Source organism: Camponotus floridanus, unplaced genomic scaffold (assembly GCF_003227725.1).
Source record: "Camponotus floridanus strain SB8 unplaced genomic scaffold, Cflo_v7.5 scaffold19, whole genome shotgun sequence".
Lineage (NCBI taxonomy): Eukaryota > Metazoa > Arthropoda > Insecta > Hymenoptera > Formicidae > Camponotus > Camponotus floridanus.
This window is the reverse complement of record NW_020229314.1, coordinates 2,445,500-2,460,823: the sequence shown is the minus strand read 5'-3', so window position 1 is coordinate 2,460,823 and position 15,324 is coordinate 2,445,500. Positions and strand designations below refer to the sequence as shown.

The following is a 15,324-nucleotide window of genomic DNA, read 5'->3' as shown; positions in this document are numbered from 1 at the left end:
TCTATGGACGCAAAATTTATATCCTATCCGCTTCTCCGTTGATCTTCCTCCCTCGACAAGACGTCTCCACTATCGCAAGCTCCATGGTCGTACTCGATGGGTAAAAATTTCGCAAGCGTTGGTAACGCCTGTCTCGGGACAAGACGTAAGGTTGGCGGCATGATTGCGCGTCAGAGTGTTCGTCGGGCGCGCGCAGTGGTGCGAAAAACACTGTGCGCGACTGTGCGTGCGTGCGTGCGCGTTCCGCCCGTGGTATCAGCAAAAATATGCAAAAGTATGAGAAGCTCGAGAAAATAGGAGAAGGTGAGCCGTGTTGTGGTCCCGTGGGGCGACGGTGCGGTGCGCGTCATCGGGCGTCGTCGCGACGCGACGCGGCGTCGTCGTCGTCGTGCCCCGTGTGCGTCGCGCGGCCGCCCGGTGGGGTCCTCCTCCTCCTCCGCCTCCCCCCCTCCCCTCTCATCGCCGTGTTGCGTGCTGTCAACACACGACGCCTCGCCTCCCGTACATACGACCTCTCGCTCTTTCTTCTTTCCAGGCACTTATGGCACCGTGTTCAAAGCCAAGAATCGCGAGACACACGAAATCGTCGCGCTCAAGCGGGTGAGACTGGACGATGACGATGAAGTAGGTGGTGCTTGTGCCGATATTTTATACCTCGTTTATATATATATATATAACATATTATGTATATGTATATATTTTTTTTTCTTCTCTCTTTACACGTAATCTCACCCCTTCGTTCCCCACTGTTTGCCGCGACACCGGCGTTCCGATTAATTTAATTAATCGATCGCTCGTGTTTTATTTATATAATAAAGCGACGCGCTCTCTTGGCGCCGCGTCGAAAATAATTCCCTTCGACGAAGGCCGAAGGCAAAGTTCTCCTTGATATTAGTGTGTCTTATCGCTCGTGTGCTCTTTACGTTGCTCAAGGGTGTACCGTCGTCGGCTCTACGGGAGATCTGTCTACTGAAGGAACTCAAGCATAAGAATATAGTTCGCCTCTATGACGTGTTGCACAGCGACAAGAAGCTCACCTTGGTGTTTGAGCACTGCGACCAGGATCTCAAAAAGTACTTTGACAGTCTAAATGGAGAGATTGACTTGGATGTCGTTAAATCATTCCTGTAAGATGCTTTAATTTGTTTAAAAAATCCATTTATTCCATTATCAGCAAAATTGTCATTAATCTATTTGCCTTCAGATATCAGTTACTAAGAGGATTAGCATTCTGTCATAGCCGGAATGTTTTGCACAGAGATCTCAAACCACAGAACTTACTCATCAATAAGGTATGTAATTATATTTAATCTTGTATGTACATATTTTTGTAAAAAACAATTTATTACTTCACATAAGATTATATTCATCTAATTTATTATTTAAAAATGAATACTGAATCACAAGAGAATTTGTTTATAGAACGGGGAGTTGAAGCTTGCCGATTTCGGATTAGCAAGGGCTTTTGGTATTCCTGTAAAATGTTACTCAGCGGAAGTTGTTACATTATGGTACCGTCCCCCGGATGTTCTTTTCGGAGCAAAATTATATACAACGTCCATTGACATGTGGAGCGCGGGATGTATATTTGCCGGTAATCATCCGATGGTTTCTCTCTCTCTAAAAATTTCAAATCAATCTTTGATAAAACTCCTTTTCAATTTATATATGATATAAAAAACGCTTATATTTTTATCTAAAAAAATGGAATAATTAATTAAAACTTCAATACATAGTTCTAATTTTCTTAATAACACATTCCTCTATATCTTTAATACATATTCCTAATTTTCTTAATAACACATTTAGCTATATATTATAAAATCAAATATTTTGGTGCGATATATTCTAGAATTGGCGAATGCCGGTAGACCACTCTTTCCTGGATCGGATGTGGATGACCAATTGAAAAGAATATTCAAAATGTTGGGCACACCGACCGAGGAAACCTGGCCAGATTTAACAACACTTCCCGATTATAAGCCTTTCCCACAATACCATCCCACACAAGGACTGTCACAGGTTACACCCAAGCTCACTTCAAGAGGCAAAGACTTACTCCAGGTAAATCGCATTGTTTATATTTATTATTGAAACAGCAGAAATGTGTAATATACAAATGCAGTTCTATTTAATATAGAAAATATTAGAATAATATCTAATTACATACATGATAAAATTTTCCATCACTATCTAACAATTAATTTTAATAAATCTATAACAAACAATTTAATCGAGCGAGAAGCAATATGAAATAAAAAACTATAATGAGACTAGAATGCAAATGATTTAAAATATTATCAAAGTATAAATTCGATCATAATATTTCGATCATAAATAATTAAAGATAGTGTTTAGTTATATTATTATATATATATATATATATATATATATATATATATATATGTGAGATAAAGTTTCAATATATCAGATCAAATTTTGATTTAGAAAAAAAAAATTAAAATGTCATTCAAATAAAAATTTCAAAAATAAAAAACTCTTATACATAACATTTTAATTTCGCAAAATCATTTTCCTTGATTTATTTACTACAAGCATATATACATATATATATGTTTATAACAAATATAAACCAAGCAAAATTGTAAAAAACGGTTTTGTGAAATTATATTCTTTTATATCAAGATTGATCGATATCATATATATTAATTTTTGATTGTTTTGAATGTATAGAGATTATTAGTGTGTAATCCGGCTCTACGATTGTCGGCGGAGGAAGCGATGGCGCATCCATACTTCAACGACTTGAACCCTGCCATAAAGAATGACCGATGCCAATAGCGAATCATCCCTCTTAATTTAGATCGATCGAAAACATTAGCATGCGTATATGATGCGCAGCGACCAAAAAATGAAGGCGAAAAAGACACACTGGCAAAGATCGTTTGTTAATACATATACATATATATTATATATGCTCGAGATGAAGTGATTGCCGCGCGAGAAGAGGTAAACACCGATGCGTGTCTACCATCATTGTTTTATAAAATGACACGGAAGAATCGATAAAAATCGTTAATTATCTGACAGCAACATCTTCGTATTGAAAGTGAAAATTCTACGGAAAGGAAAGACACGATGCATGATTTGCTGTCAGTCATGAAAAGATGAGTATAAAGATTTACGCGAGATCGAGGATATATTATAAGCGCGGTTTATTTATTAAATTATTATTATATCAATAAATCAATATCTTAAATAAGTCTTAATTATCGATTCACCTTCTTTACCTCTTCACATGTATCAACTCGTTTACATCGCATCGAAGTGGAACCTGTGCGCTTCCTGCAGTTTCTCTATTTTATCCTCTCGCCTCTCCTTCCAATACAAACCGAGAATAATGGCTGTGATCAAACCGCATGTGCCGGTTAATGCGGCAGCGCTTAGCAAGATCAACTTGCTAGGTGTAACGAACAGTTGAGCCTTCCATCTCGACGGCTCGGCGATGGGATTTGGTATCACAACCATTTGGGAATTGGGTATGATTTGCGGCCATTCTCGTGATTTACCACCAACCTAGAAACAATTTTTTTCAAATGTTATAACATTACTCGAGATTTTTCTACTAAAAAAACTTAATTGCATAGTTAAATTAGTAATCAAATATATAATATTAAATATAATTTTTTTTACTTATAAGATAGAAAATAAGAAATCTAGTTAAACTCGATTTAACTTCAAAATTTACACTTATATAATTATATAGCCTTAAGAATCAAGCTACTTTTTCGTTTTCTCACGTACCCCTATCGTAAGAGCATCTACAAAATTAGGCGTTCTTCCTAAACCGAAGGTGGTGTATGGCAAATTAAGCGAGAAATGTGCGCTTTGTGGTAACTGCGCTGCAATCGCATTACGAGGACTACCGTCCTGAGTAGTAGTTCTGTATGCAATTGATGGTCCCGGCAAATTGGTGCCGTAGGTTCGTTTTTTCTTGCCAAGCGAGCCCGGTGAAATTGGATACATGCTGTTGGTGCGTCCGGTGAGTACCATCACCTTAACAAAATTCGCATCGTAATCCAAACTATTCTTGAACGCCGCAGTGCGATAGGAATTGCTCGTCTTATCATACTCCACCAGTATCACATCTAGGATACCATCTTGATAAAAGTCGTAAAATACTGCCATCGCGGTCTCATTGTAGAATGGATTCAGCGCCTGCCACTTGACCTCGAAGGTGCGATTGAAACCGGTGCAAGTCTTGCACGCCACGTTTTGCAGCAAGAATGACTGTTTTCCGGAGGAAGATTGCAGAGTAGCCAACAAATCCGGATAGCCATCCATGTTAAAGTCACCGCCGCGAAGAGTAATGGTCTCTGTGTAACGGTGACCATTCGGCTTCACGAAACCCCACATCACATTGTTAAGATCGCGGAAGTTTACTTCCAGATTATGCCAGCTTGAGTTCTGATACATCATTATCGTGCAATTGGTGCATTCCTCGTTGAAGCACAATGGCAGAAGGAGAGCCATTTTGCCGGTTAGCTCAATGTCTAGATAGAGAGTCTGGCCAAACTCTGTTTTGTTTTGATCGATCAAGGCATTGTATGGAAGATGGATGTAGTGAGAGAATTCAAATCCTCCTATCTCGGTACCAAACCATATTTCGAAGGACTTTTTCGTGGTTACCACGAGATCCGACAGAAAGTCATTATTTAGATCTAGAAAAGCGTTGGAATGCGGAATTCTCACCGACTCAAACTTCAATTTATCTTTCGATTCCATCTTAAGGGGTGTCGGAGGAGTTCTATCCTCGTTGAATATCCAGAATGTCCTATTGTTATTTTGATCCACTCCGAAAAGATCAATTATCATATCTTGATTGTAATCCAATGCCAACGGTTGGTCGCGCATCTTTATAAGAGGTAACGATTCGTTGCTACAGTTCAGATGGCCGTTCCCGCCCCAGAGTATGTGTACATAAGTGAGCTTATCCGTGCGATTAAAGGTAGTCACTAGGATATCCATGAAGACGTCACCATCAAAGTCGCCTGGCACTACGCTGGTCACATTATTCTTGAAAGAACAATTCAAATGTGGCGCAGGCCGTAACAATGGTTCCTGATCAGCCGCCAAGAATATTTCTACCGTCCTAGGACTATCCCCCGGTTTCCCGCGCAACATAAACACATCTGTCAGTTCATCAGAATTGAAGTCGCCAAACGCTGCCGGCATACCATCCAATACGTTACCGAACACGGCAGGTGTTATGTCACTGCATCTTGCCACCGTGACAAGCACGATGAGATAGACCAATGTTTGAATCGACAACATCATTTACATTCCAATGAATGACCTGCAATAATTATACATCTTAAAAATAAGGAAGTTTAAGCGATAAAATATTATTTTATGGCATTTAATGTAATAAACGTACTGTCTAAAACCTAATAATAAATAATTCATTTCAAATAAAAGTGAAATAAAAATTAATCATAGAAAATTCCTAATATCAAAATAATGAAACATTAAGTTAAATATATTTTTTTCTCTAGTATGTGATACAATAAATGTTTTTATATGGAGTCTACTTCTACATTATGGTTCAAATAAATATTAATTTCGAAAACACAAGGATCTTAAAAATGATATTAAGCTAAAGATGTAAAAGATATAAAAAAATCAACTTGTCAACTTAGTTATATGTTAGCATTATAAAAAAAGATTTATCGAAATGACGTATATAATTACATGTCATAATAGGTTTTTCATAGGAGTATGTATAATCAAAATAAAATTCTAAAAAAATTGAACAAATTTTTATAATAAGTAAAGAAAGAGATAGATCCTTTATCAAATCTATACTTAACCTAAAACAGTATAGGAGAGAGAATTGTTTACGAGTGTACAAAGTTCTATAAGATGGAAAAATTTTAAATACTTACATTTATAAATTTCACTAACCTAAATTCTATGTCCACTCTGGATATTACAAGAAATGTACATATATCGCGCAATATTATAAATTATCATATCTGACCATAATCTAACAGCTGATGACACATATTAGGAGGCGTTCGGAAATCCTACCGTAAGATAAACAGTGTTTAATTGACCAATCAAAAAGAGCAAACATTCTTAATCCTGATTGGTCAATTCAATGTTACTCCACGAATAAAATTTCTGAACGCATTCGTATGAAAGTCAAAATAAAAAGTATCATCCGAGATACGATTTTGAGCGCTTAATATTAAAAAAATTTTTTCCAAACGAGCATTGATTTAATGTTTATTTTTGCTTTTATATCTCGTACATAACAGTATGTATTGTGATAGGTAACATGTAATATACTAATTCGCAAATTTCTACGAATAATTTATTTGAAAAAAAAAATAGAACTCAGAATACATATCAGAATTAAAGGGATAAAAATTAGATGATTAAATAATTATCAGAATACATATTAGAATATCAATCATTTTCAGCATTAAAAAGATAAAAATTAGATAATTAAATAATGAACAATTATTCCAAACGATAGGATGAAAAAATATTATTTATATATGTGAAATTCATATGTAAAAGTACCTGCGACATCTTTTCTCTTTTCAGACCATCCATTTCTGAAATTGTACAAGCATTTTCAGAAATTTTATCTTATTAATACTGATATAATTTATCGATTATTAGAATTATCCTTTTCTATTTTCATATTTAATAGCTCCATATGCACTCATATGTATATATATATATTTATACTGTAATATGTATTATACATATGCAAATTGGCGTATTATTAACATACACATTTGCTTGTACAAAGATACAAAATTTTGTTACAAAAACAGTAGCGATTAAGAAAAGAGAGAGTGTAGGATTTAATAAAAATATTTCAAAATAATATATAAATAGCCAAAACAGCAGTTTATTACGGCTGTATCTTAGACGTTACTTTATTTACTCTTGCAGTTCTATTATCACATATATATATATATTTTCTTACAATCCCAACAATAAAAATATTTTTAATGTTGTAACATCGCTAGAAGATCGCATATTATGTACATTATGTATAAATATTTGTATAAAAATATAGATTTGCAAAATTTTGTGTATTGAATGATTTTATTATGTTAGGTAACTTTTTATCATTGTATGCATCTTCTGATGTATCTATTTCTTCGAATTGATTTACAATTATAATGAATTATTTATCGCCATGTCGAAAATATAATAAAGTAATTTACAATTGTTCAAGCTCTTACATAAAGATTTTCATACGCATAACATATTTGAATAATTTTCACAAGTATTTTGATATATTTTCTGTCCGAAAAGTCTCTTAATTAATAATACATTATGCATGAAAAAGAAAACGCAATTGTTGAAGGCACTTTTTAAATATAACAATCACAGAGGCTACTTACATTAGATTACTATTCCCTCTATTTGCAACTAACATGCATTGCTATTTAAATTTATTTCCAACGCTTTTACGTAAAGTTTATATAAAATAACGTCGCAAGATAAATGTTTCTAACATAAATATGCTTTAATGTTTTTAATTTTGAGGTAAATCAATTTCAGAATTTCGAATATAATGTGTAAGAGCATTTTTCTTATTCTTTTTCTCACAAAACTTAAAAACTTATAGAATATAGAACAAAGTTTGTTAAGCTTAAAGGAATTCGTTTTGCGCGATTACGTATTTCATCGACAAGTCATCAACAATAATGCCAATTACAACAAATATATCTTCGATATATCCAAAATTGTACAAGACGAAATTTACAATCATCGTCAAAGTTGATTATAGAAAAAAGAGAGACTTATCGATTATACACAAAAAAATGCATTCCACTGTACAAGCAGAATCATTTTGTTTAACATCTATTTCTTGATAATCGAGAAATGATTAATGATCTTTTTTCCGTCTTTCATAAACGCTATATAAATATCTACACTATATTATAACTCATCTAATATTTATATCTTATGCATATATATATAAGACTTATGCGCACAATGCGCAAATATCTACAATATGTATAACCATTATTATATTATAGACATACTGTGCTGATCGCAGCGCAACTAGATTCGAGAATCTCCCAGACGAAGATGGGAACTTTCCTTTCATACTTTTTTCATTCAGGCCACACGCACAATACAAAATGGCTGTAATTGTAATAAAAAGTAATGATGTAACAAAAACGGATGAACAATAAAGGGGGATCTTCGCTCTAATACTGCTACCACAAGTTTGTCAGATTACAAACTATTTAACTTGAAGATAAGCGTAACAAAAGAGAAATACTACGATAGATTTTTCTTTTGCATGATTTGTAATAAATTTATTTAAATTTATTTCATATGCAAATTTCAATGCGCTTTATAATATTAAAGTGTGCGTTATTATTACAGAATGGAAGACGAAGATTGATAAATTTTGTTTGAAACGTGAAGCTAACAAAGAGATGTCTGATAAATTAACAAAATGTTTACTATGCAAATCAAAATTTGTGTTTTAAAATATGAAATGTGAATTTCAGTGTTCTATCATAATATTACAGTATTACTAAAGTATTACTAAAGTATTACTAAATATATTGCAAACAAATTTGATGTCATGCTGTCAGAGCTTAATGTTTCTTTCGCTTTCACTTACATAATTAAAGCAATATTGAATTCGACTTAAACATCCATGTATATAATTTCATAGTAAATTAATTTAAAGAAATAATTTCTTATGAATTTTTGCAACATATCTGTGTTGATGCTCTTGTCATGATATTTCCTTTCAGGTAAGTATATGAAAGTTCGCGTATCTACAAGCAATAGTTTCCACTTTCTTTCTTATTTTTTTAAGAATTATTTTTTTTCTACTGTTCTTCCTTTAATATGCCAAACCTTAAAGTGCGACTTTTTCTACATAATCCCCGAAATTATGTAAAAAATAATAAATCATAAAATGTATTAAATGACAAATGAATTAAGCTTATAATAGCTTAGTTGTGAGTATATATATATATAATATATATCTCTCTCTCTCTCTCTTTCTCTCATTCTCACACGCATATAAATCGTCCTTCACATGAAACATACATTCTACAACACTACAACAATTGATATATAACTTTTGCAATCGCGTACAAAAGTATGAAAATCTACAATATGATTGTGATAATCCCTATTGTGAAAAATTTTATATCTTTTTATAGTAAAAAAGAAAGAATAATTTTGAAATTAACTTAAATATTTTATCTTAATGTACAATCGTTTTGAATTGTTAAATATTAGGGAGGGAATGAATGTACGCAGGCAAAAACGGCCAGATGGACACATCAATAGTGATTTTCTTTCATATCCACAGTATCTTATCGATAAAATATTTACTTGTCAATGTTGAGTTTCAACGACTTGCACCCCATCTAGCTGCCTTTTTTCACTTCTTTCATCTTTATCTGGATTATCCCATGCTTGCCTCTGTCCAGAACCGAAAACTACATAGAATGTTGCGCATATTATGTAAATACCAGCACAAATCATGAATACAATCCTCCATTTTGCTTGCGTTGGCTGCAAAATAAAACATGTAAATTATTGTTTGATCAATTCTAATTATTCAATCACTTAGCGATTTTTTAAAAGGATCATTTTAATTACCGAATCATCGATGATTTCTCCAACAGTGATTGGCGCGAGAAGCCCAGCGAGATTAGCAATACAATTAGTAAAGGACATTAAAAGTCCGGCAAATCTTGGGGAGATATCGAGATGATTAACTTTAAAGCCGGAATAAATAGCGCCATTCAGACCGACTCCTATTGTGATGATGGCTATGGTCATCGAGGGATTGCAGCCGGTGTATGAGGCAGCAATCAGTGCCACGGCCGGCGCATATTGACCGATACTATTGATGATCTTACGCGTCACTGTATGAGAGGATTTTCCTGAGGAGATCATCCAATCGGCGACATGTGAAATAAACATAGAGAAGAGCCACATAGCGAGGTATGGAAGTGCAGAAAAAGCACCATTCTGAAATACAAAATATAAATATAAATTTCATTTGAAAAATTAAAAAATTATCTTTTTTTATTTTTAAATTGTTTTTTTAATTTTTTAAAATTACCTTTTTTTCTCGCTTACCGAAAACATTTACTTACACTTTTAATGCTGAAATGAAGAATCTGCTTCATAAACGTCGGCAGTTGGGTCATCAGCGTTTCATATCCGTAATTTTGACCCATGTGTGCCATCAAAATAGCCCAGAATGGAAGTGAAGTTGCAATGGACTTCCATGGCACGGCAGGCGAAGACTAGAGAAAAAAACGTTAACTTACATAACTTACATAACTTAAAGATAATTTATTCGAGCGGTTGCAATATCACAAAAAGACGAAGAAATCGGCGGAAACTTACAGATATGCCGGCGCTACCCCAAAGAGAACTGAGTATATATTTCTTTTCGTCTTCCGAGATGGATGGATGTTTCTCAGGATCCTCATAGACCCATAAAAGAAACGCAATGCACCAGATGGTACCGATAGCACCGAATACATAGAAAATTGATGGCCAACCGCCTACTAATTGCCAGTCAGCCAATAGACCACTCAACGGCATGGAAATTACTGTACCAAACTGTGCACCTATATGTCGTAAAAAAGACAAGAATACAAAAGAAATATGATTAGTGATGGTTATCAGAGGCCTGAATCTTACTTTCTCTTCAGACTATCTCTTTCTTTTTTACCAATGAAAGAAAACCTTGTGAGCAAGATAGAATGGGAGAAAAGTTGCTAAAAAAAAAAAAAGATAACTCGAAAAATCGAAAAAAATCTGGTCCACAAGTTCCATCGCAGCAAGAAGCGCGCGTACACACAACACAGTAGCAACCTGATGCATCGAACTTGCTCCAGAGAGGAAGACACACTCGCGCGGCGGATTAGCTCTCAACTTGGTACGCGTTCGATAAATCGCTACATAAAAGATCACATTGAACGAGCTTACCAGCATAGACGAAGGCACCCATCCTGCTCCGTTCGTTAGGCGGTATCCACTTCGCCAGCAGTGCGTGCGTGCAAGGCACAATAGGACCCTGCAATAGGGATTAATCCATTCCTATGGGGGGAAAGGAAATACACCCGTACAATCAAAAAACGTTCACACTCAAACGGATCAGTAATCCTTTATAAGCTTAAAACTAACATTACACGCTAATAGATATCTCTATCTCTGCAAATAAACAGAGAGACTCTCTTATTTTTTTTTATTAATCATTAAAATCTTTCAATGTAGAAGAAGAGCTAAAATAAGGACACAAGGGCCCTTGTAATGTGAATGTATATTCTTTTTTATCAAATTTCTCAATAAATTTAGAACTATATACTTACAAGGAAATGAGTGAGACTTCGATTTGCAAATAGCAAAATGTATGTGTGCAAACAATAGATAACCGATCCCGAAACATCACACATTCTCATCTTCGCTCTCTCTTCTTGAGTCTCAATCAAACTATCGTGATATAGAACGGTAAAAGGATTGTCGAAACATTACTTACCTCTCCTAAACCTTGGATAAAGCGAATGGTCATCAACCACCAATATCCCCAGTGTGCGGACGCGGGGACCAGCAACCCGAAAACCGAATTGATCAGCATGCCAACCCCAAGGAAGTATTTGGCGCCATAACGCTTGGCAAGTATACCGAATGGTATCTGCGTAATAACATAGCCCCAGAAGAATGAGCTCAAGAGATAGCCTTGCTCTTTATTATTCCACAAAAAGGGTCCATCGGCGTTCTACAAGGACAAAAGTCTATTAGGCTTAGAATATTCTCCAGTTCCTTTCTTTCTCTAAACTCTCACACATTTCTCTGGGTAGAGAAAGAATTACACAACTTTATGTACTTACTAGTTGGCTAGCTTTGGTTTCATTAGTGATGAGATTTCCGCACTCATTTATGGCTTCCTTTACTTTCTCGCTACTATCCTGGTTGGCTGTATGATTGACCATCGCGACGATAGCCACGGACATGTTGGTTCTCATTATGTAGGCATTTGCCATACCAAGGAATATCATGAATGTCACTATGTGACGTTTTCCCATCAAACCTGAAAAAAAAAAAAAAGAAAACATAAATTATTGTTCCACAAATGCAATATTAATTATGAAATATCGTATAATAAATTTCTCTCTCCTGATATTCCTTTATATATTCCTTTATATATTTCTAAAAACATTTGTAATTAAATCTTTAATTTTAATTATCAATTTAAAGTCACGCAATTTTTCTTCTATAGAATTTATTTTCAAAAACTCTTATTATATATTTCTATTGCAATTTTCAGATATCTTTGTTTAAAATATGTACGCAATTGAGCATCGGAAAAAAACTTTGAAAAGTTAAAATTTTCAGCACAATCCTAATTTGAAATCAATTAAGAAATATTGATTCCGGATTGATCTGGAAACTTGTCATTAGATTTGAATAACGAACTTTGTATTATCCTGAGTATATAACGTTATTTCATTTTAGTCATTTTAAAGTACACGTGCCTTTCTTGTATCTCCTAAATATGACTGCGATAAAATCGAATGAAAAATAACTATGACATCGTTAATTGGCGCACTTAAGATATTTGCCGGAACGTGTCCTGCCATCGCGTATTAGCAGATACTCTGCCAAATTTTCACGGAAATAACCGAAGGACGAGTGACGGAACCAATGCCGAGGTGAGGGTTACACAAGAGATATGACTCGAGTCAATTGAAAGCGGCAAACTATCAACGGAAGAGCGTCGTTAATAAATCGTAAACATCATGAAAAGACATCGCGCCTTAGTCACTTGGATGTATTTTAAATAATTTATTTGTAAAGATATAAGCGATTTTCCTCCCTTTTCTTAGAATATTATTAAAGCTAATTTTTCCATTTTGAGTCACATTCAGATTTATCCAAATCAATATTAGTTTTCAATTTTGAAAAAGAGATCGACGTCATTTTGTAATTTTTATTAGATAAAAAAGTCCACTATTCATATACGATATTTATTTTCATTTATAGTCAAGTCATGACACCAGTTTGAATTCCAGGCTGGTGAATCGACAAAATTCACACGTATGTTTCGCAAATCTGGAAACTTTTGTCAGGCACACAGCAGGTGAGCTTAACGCGCGATAATCAATGAAACGGATGAGTCATTAGATCGTAATCGGGTGTAACGTGTATACACGGCTATATAAATGTCGTTGTTTCTTTCAGTGTTGACAATTATCAAGAATTATGCTCGGGCACGTATTGTACGTACACAAGAGCAAAGTACACAGAGAGAAGCCTGATAATATAATCTGTCTATATCAATAAATCATAAATTATACGTCGCATCTAATCGAAGTCGATGTAAGAAGCTCGACTATGTTAACGACGAAGTCATCGTGTTATCAGTGTGTAATTGACTATTAATTTTTGATAATTAATAGAGATGTCCAAGGAGTGCTCATGCATGTAATTCATATATATTCACAAGTGGCAAATTTCCGTGAAAGGAAAACATTAAAGGTCACTGGACGGTCTCGATATAGTAATTTTCCACACGATTGGAAATCGTATCAACGATGATATAACTAATAAAGCATCTCGGGTTCGCGATGATTCTTCCCGCTTAACGTTTTCACGCTAATAAATATATGTATTTTACGTCATGCATTATCAATATCATCGTTATTATCTGCACATCTTTTTTTTTAGTATAAACATAATTATAACATAATTTTAATCTACTTTAATAAGATATATGTTTAAAGAGATAAACGTGTAAAAATTTGTTGTAATCTTTTTTACTAAATATATATAATAATTATATTAAAATATAATTTTTATCGTATATATTTCAAGAAAAAAATTAATTTTTAATTTAGATAAAGAGTCTGAATTAAAATTAGATAAATAGTTCTGATAACATTTGTGACAATTATTGTTTGCAGAAATTATTTAATTACATGATTGCTATTTAAAGATTGTTGCAATTTGTTTCAATTGAAAGGACTGATTGTTAAGCGAAAATTCATCTCACTTTATCTAATCCATTTCAAATAAATGTTCATAAATGCAATCGATTTTGTTAGACGGAAACTTTTCGAAAAATATTTCTCACATTATCTATAATAAAGCTAACAACGTTAGCAAAGAATTACGAGGAAAATTAAAAGTTTCTATTTAAACAAATTGACAAAGAACACATCGCAATGTTTATTTTCCCAATTTAATACAGTGAGTCATATTTTATCACATACAGAAGATAACGTAATCATTTATTCTAAGAGATGAATTTTGTTAATTACATATTTTTATGGCACACCCTATAATATATATGTGTCATAATTATATAGAAAATTAATTCCCTGAAAAATCTCACAATTTTAAGAATCATTCGTTTTAGTATTTTATTTCTTTTTAAAATTTTTTAATTCTGATTTATTTAATTGATTTTTTAATTCTGATTTATTTAATTGAATAGTAGATAATTGATATAATATCTAAACGTCTAAAGCCGCGACTTTTGACTTTTTTTGAATGAAGCATAATTATTGATTCGCGAAATTCTCGAAACCTCGAGAACCGTTAACGCTCCGCGAATAAAAGTGTTTTTATATGTGACCATTTTATTGCTATACCACGTGTGTATACCTTGTCTTATGTTAACTTTCATATGTTATGTTAGCAATTATTAAGAATTAGCAATTACTTCGAGACCCGCAAAACAAACGCGACTCCTCCTTTTTTTCTCTTTCTTTCTCTTTCTGTCTTTCGGTTCCTCTTGTTTGATGTTACAAAACTTTTTTACGACTGATTACACTCGACTTGTTTCTCTTATCACGCTCCAAGATTAGCGTGCTCTCCTGGGGAGAGCAAATAAGATAGAAGACGAACAATCGGCGAAGAATCGGTCGAAACGCTCGTCACGCGTTGGATTCATTCGCCTTAATTCCCGCAAGTATTTCTAGGAATAAATTTTGAAGTCTGTACTCTCGCTCGTCGAACCTGCTTAAGTCGATTGACATCGGACGACACTGTCGTTTTAATCGACCAGTTCTCTTTTAGCCCACGCATAAATTATCCAAACCTACTACGTGTCCGCTTCCCTTTTTTTTTTTAAACCTGCTCTCGTCCAATGTTCTCTTCAAAATTGTGTACTCGTTTCATTTTATTTATTATGACAAAATATCGTAGTTGTATACTATGGTCAGGAGCGGCACTACAGTTTCGCTCCAGGTCTTGACAATCAATCGGGAGGAGGAGGGGTAGGATTTGATTTTTGAAAAAATTTTTTTTATCAGTTTAATTCATGCGAGAAAAGTT

The 15,324-nt window shown here is 33.9% G+C and overlaps 3 protein-coding genes across 7 annotated transcripts in view; 1 reads left to right on the top strand and 2 right to left on the bottom strand.

Annotated features, from left to right (window-relative positions):
• The first annotated feature begins 146 nt into the window (after positions 1-146).
• Positions 147-2,881, top strand: LOC105248046 (cyclin-dependent-like kinase 5). The gene is made up of 7 exons (XM_011252601.3): positions 147-303; positions 536-624; positions 934-1,127; positions 1,205-1,292; positions 1,423-1,594; positions 1,853-2,064; positions 2,695-2,881. The coding sequence occupies exons 1-7, from the start codon at positions 267-269 to the stop codon at positions 2,800-2,802; spliced, it is 900 nt and encodes a 299-aa protein (XP_011250903.1). The 5' UTR covers positions 147-266; the 3' UTR covers positions 2,803-2,881.
• Positions 1,404-6,036, bottom strand: LOC105248032 (T-cell immunomodulatory protein). Of its 4 annotated transcripts, none has more exons than XM_011252577.3 (4): positions 5,907-6,036; positions 3,766-5,317; positions 3,243-3,537; positions 1,404-1,620 (listed from the first exon to the last, which is right to left on the bottom strand). In XM_011252577.3, exons 2-3 carry the CDS (start codon positions 5,296-5,298, stop codon positions 3,274-3,276), a joined length of 1,797 nt encoding a protein of 598 aa, XP_011250879.1. In that variant the 5' UTR covers positions 5,299-5,317; positions 5,907-6,036; the 3' UTR covers positions 1,404-1,620; positions 3,243-3,273. The 4 variants fall into 4 exon arrangements, with proteins under 4 accessions (XP_011250879.1, XP_011250887.1, XP_025263588.1 ...); XM_011252585.3 differs by having other exon boundaries at positions 3,252-3,537; XM_025407803.1 differs by lacking the exon at positions 1,404-1,620 and having other exon boundaries at positions 3,170-3,537.
• An 823-nt stretch (positions 6,037-6,859) lies between these two features.
• LOC105248072 (putative inorganic phosphate cotransporter) overlaps positions 6,860-15,324 on the bottom strand; it is a 37,819-nt gene continuing 29,354 nt past the window's right edge. For both annotated transcript variants that reach the window (XM_011252656.3, XM_011252646.3), the window contains exons 2-8: positions 11,877-12,076; positions 11,525-11,764; positions 10,975-11,062; positions 10,387-10,613; positions 10,131-10,283; positions 9,628-10,002; positions 6,860-9,540 (exon numbers count right to left, since the gene is read on the bottom strand). In XM_011252656.3, coding sequence (XP_011250958.1) covers positions 9,361-9,540; positions 9,628-10,002; positions 10,131-10,283; positions 10,387-10,613; positions 10,975-11,062; positions 11,525-11,764; positions 11,877-12,076 — 1,463 coding nt within the window. In that variant the 3' untranslated portion in view covers positions 6,860-9,360. The remainder of the gene's footprint in view (positions 9,541-9,627; positions 10,003-10,130; positions 10,284-10,386; positions 10,614-10,974; positions 11,063-11,524; positions 11,765-11,876; positions 12,077-15,324) is intronic.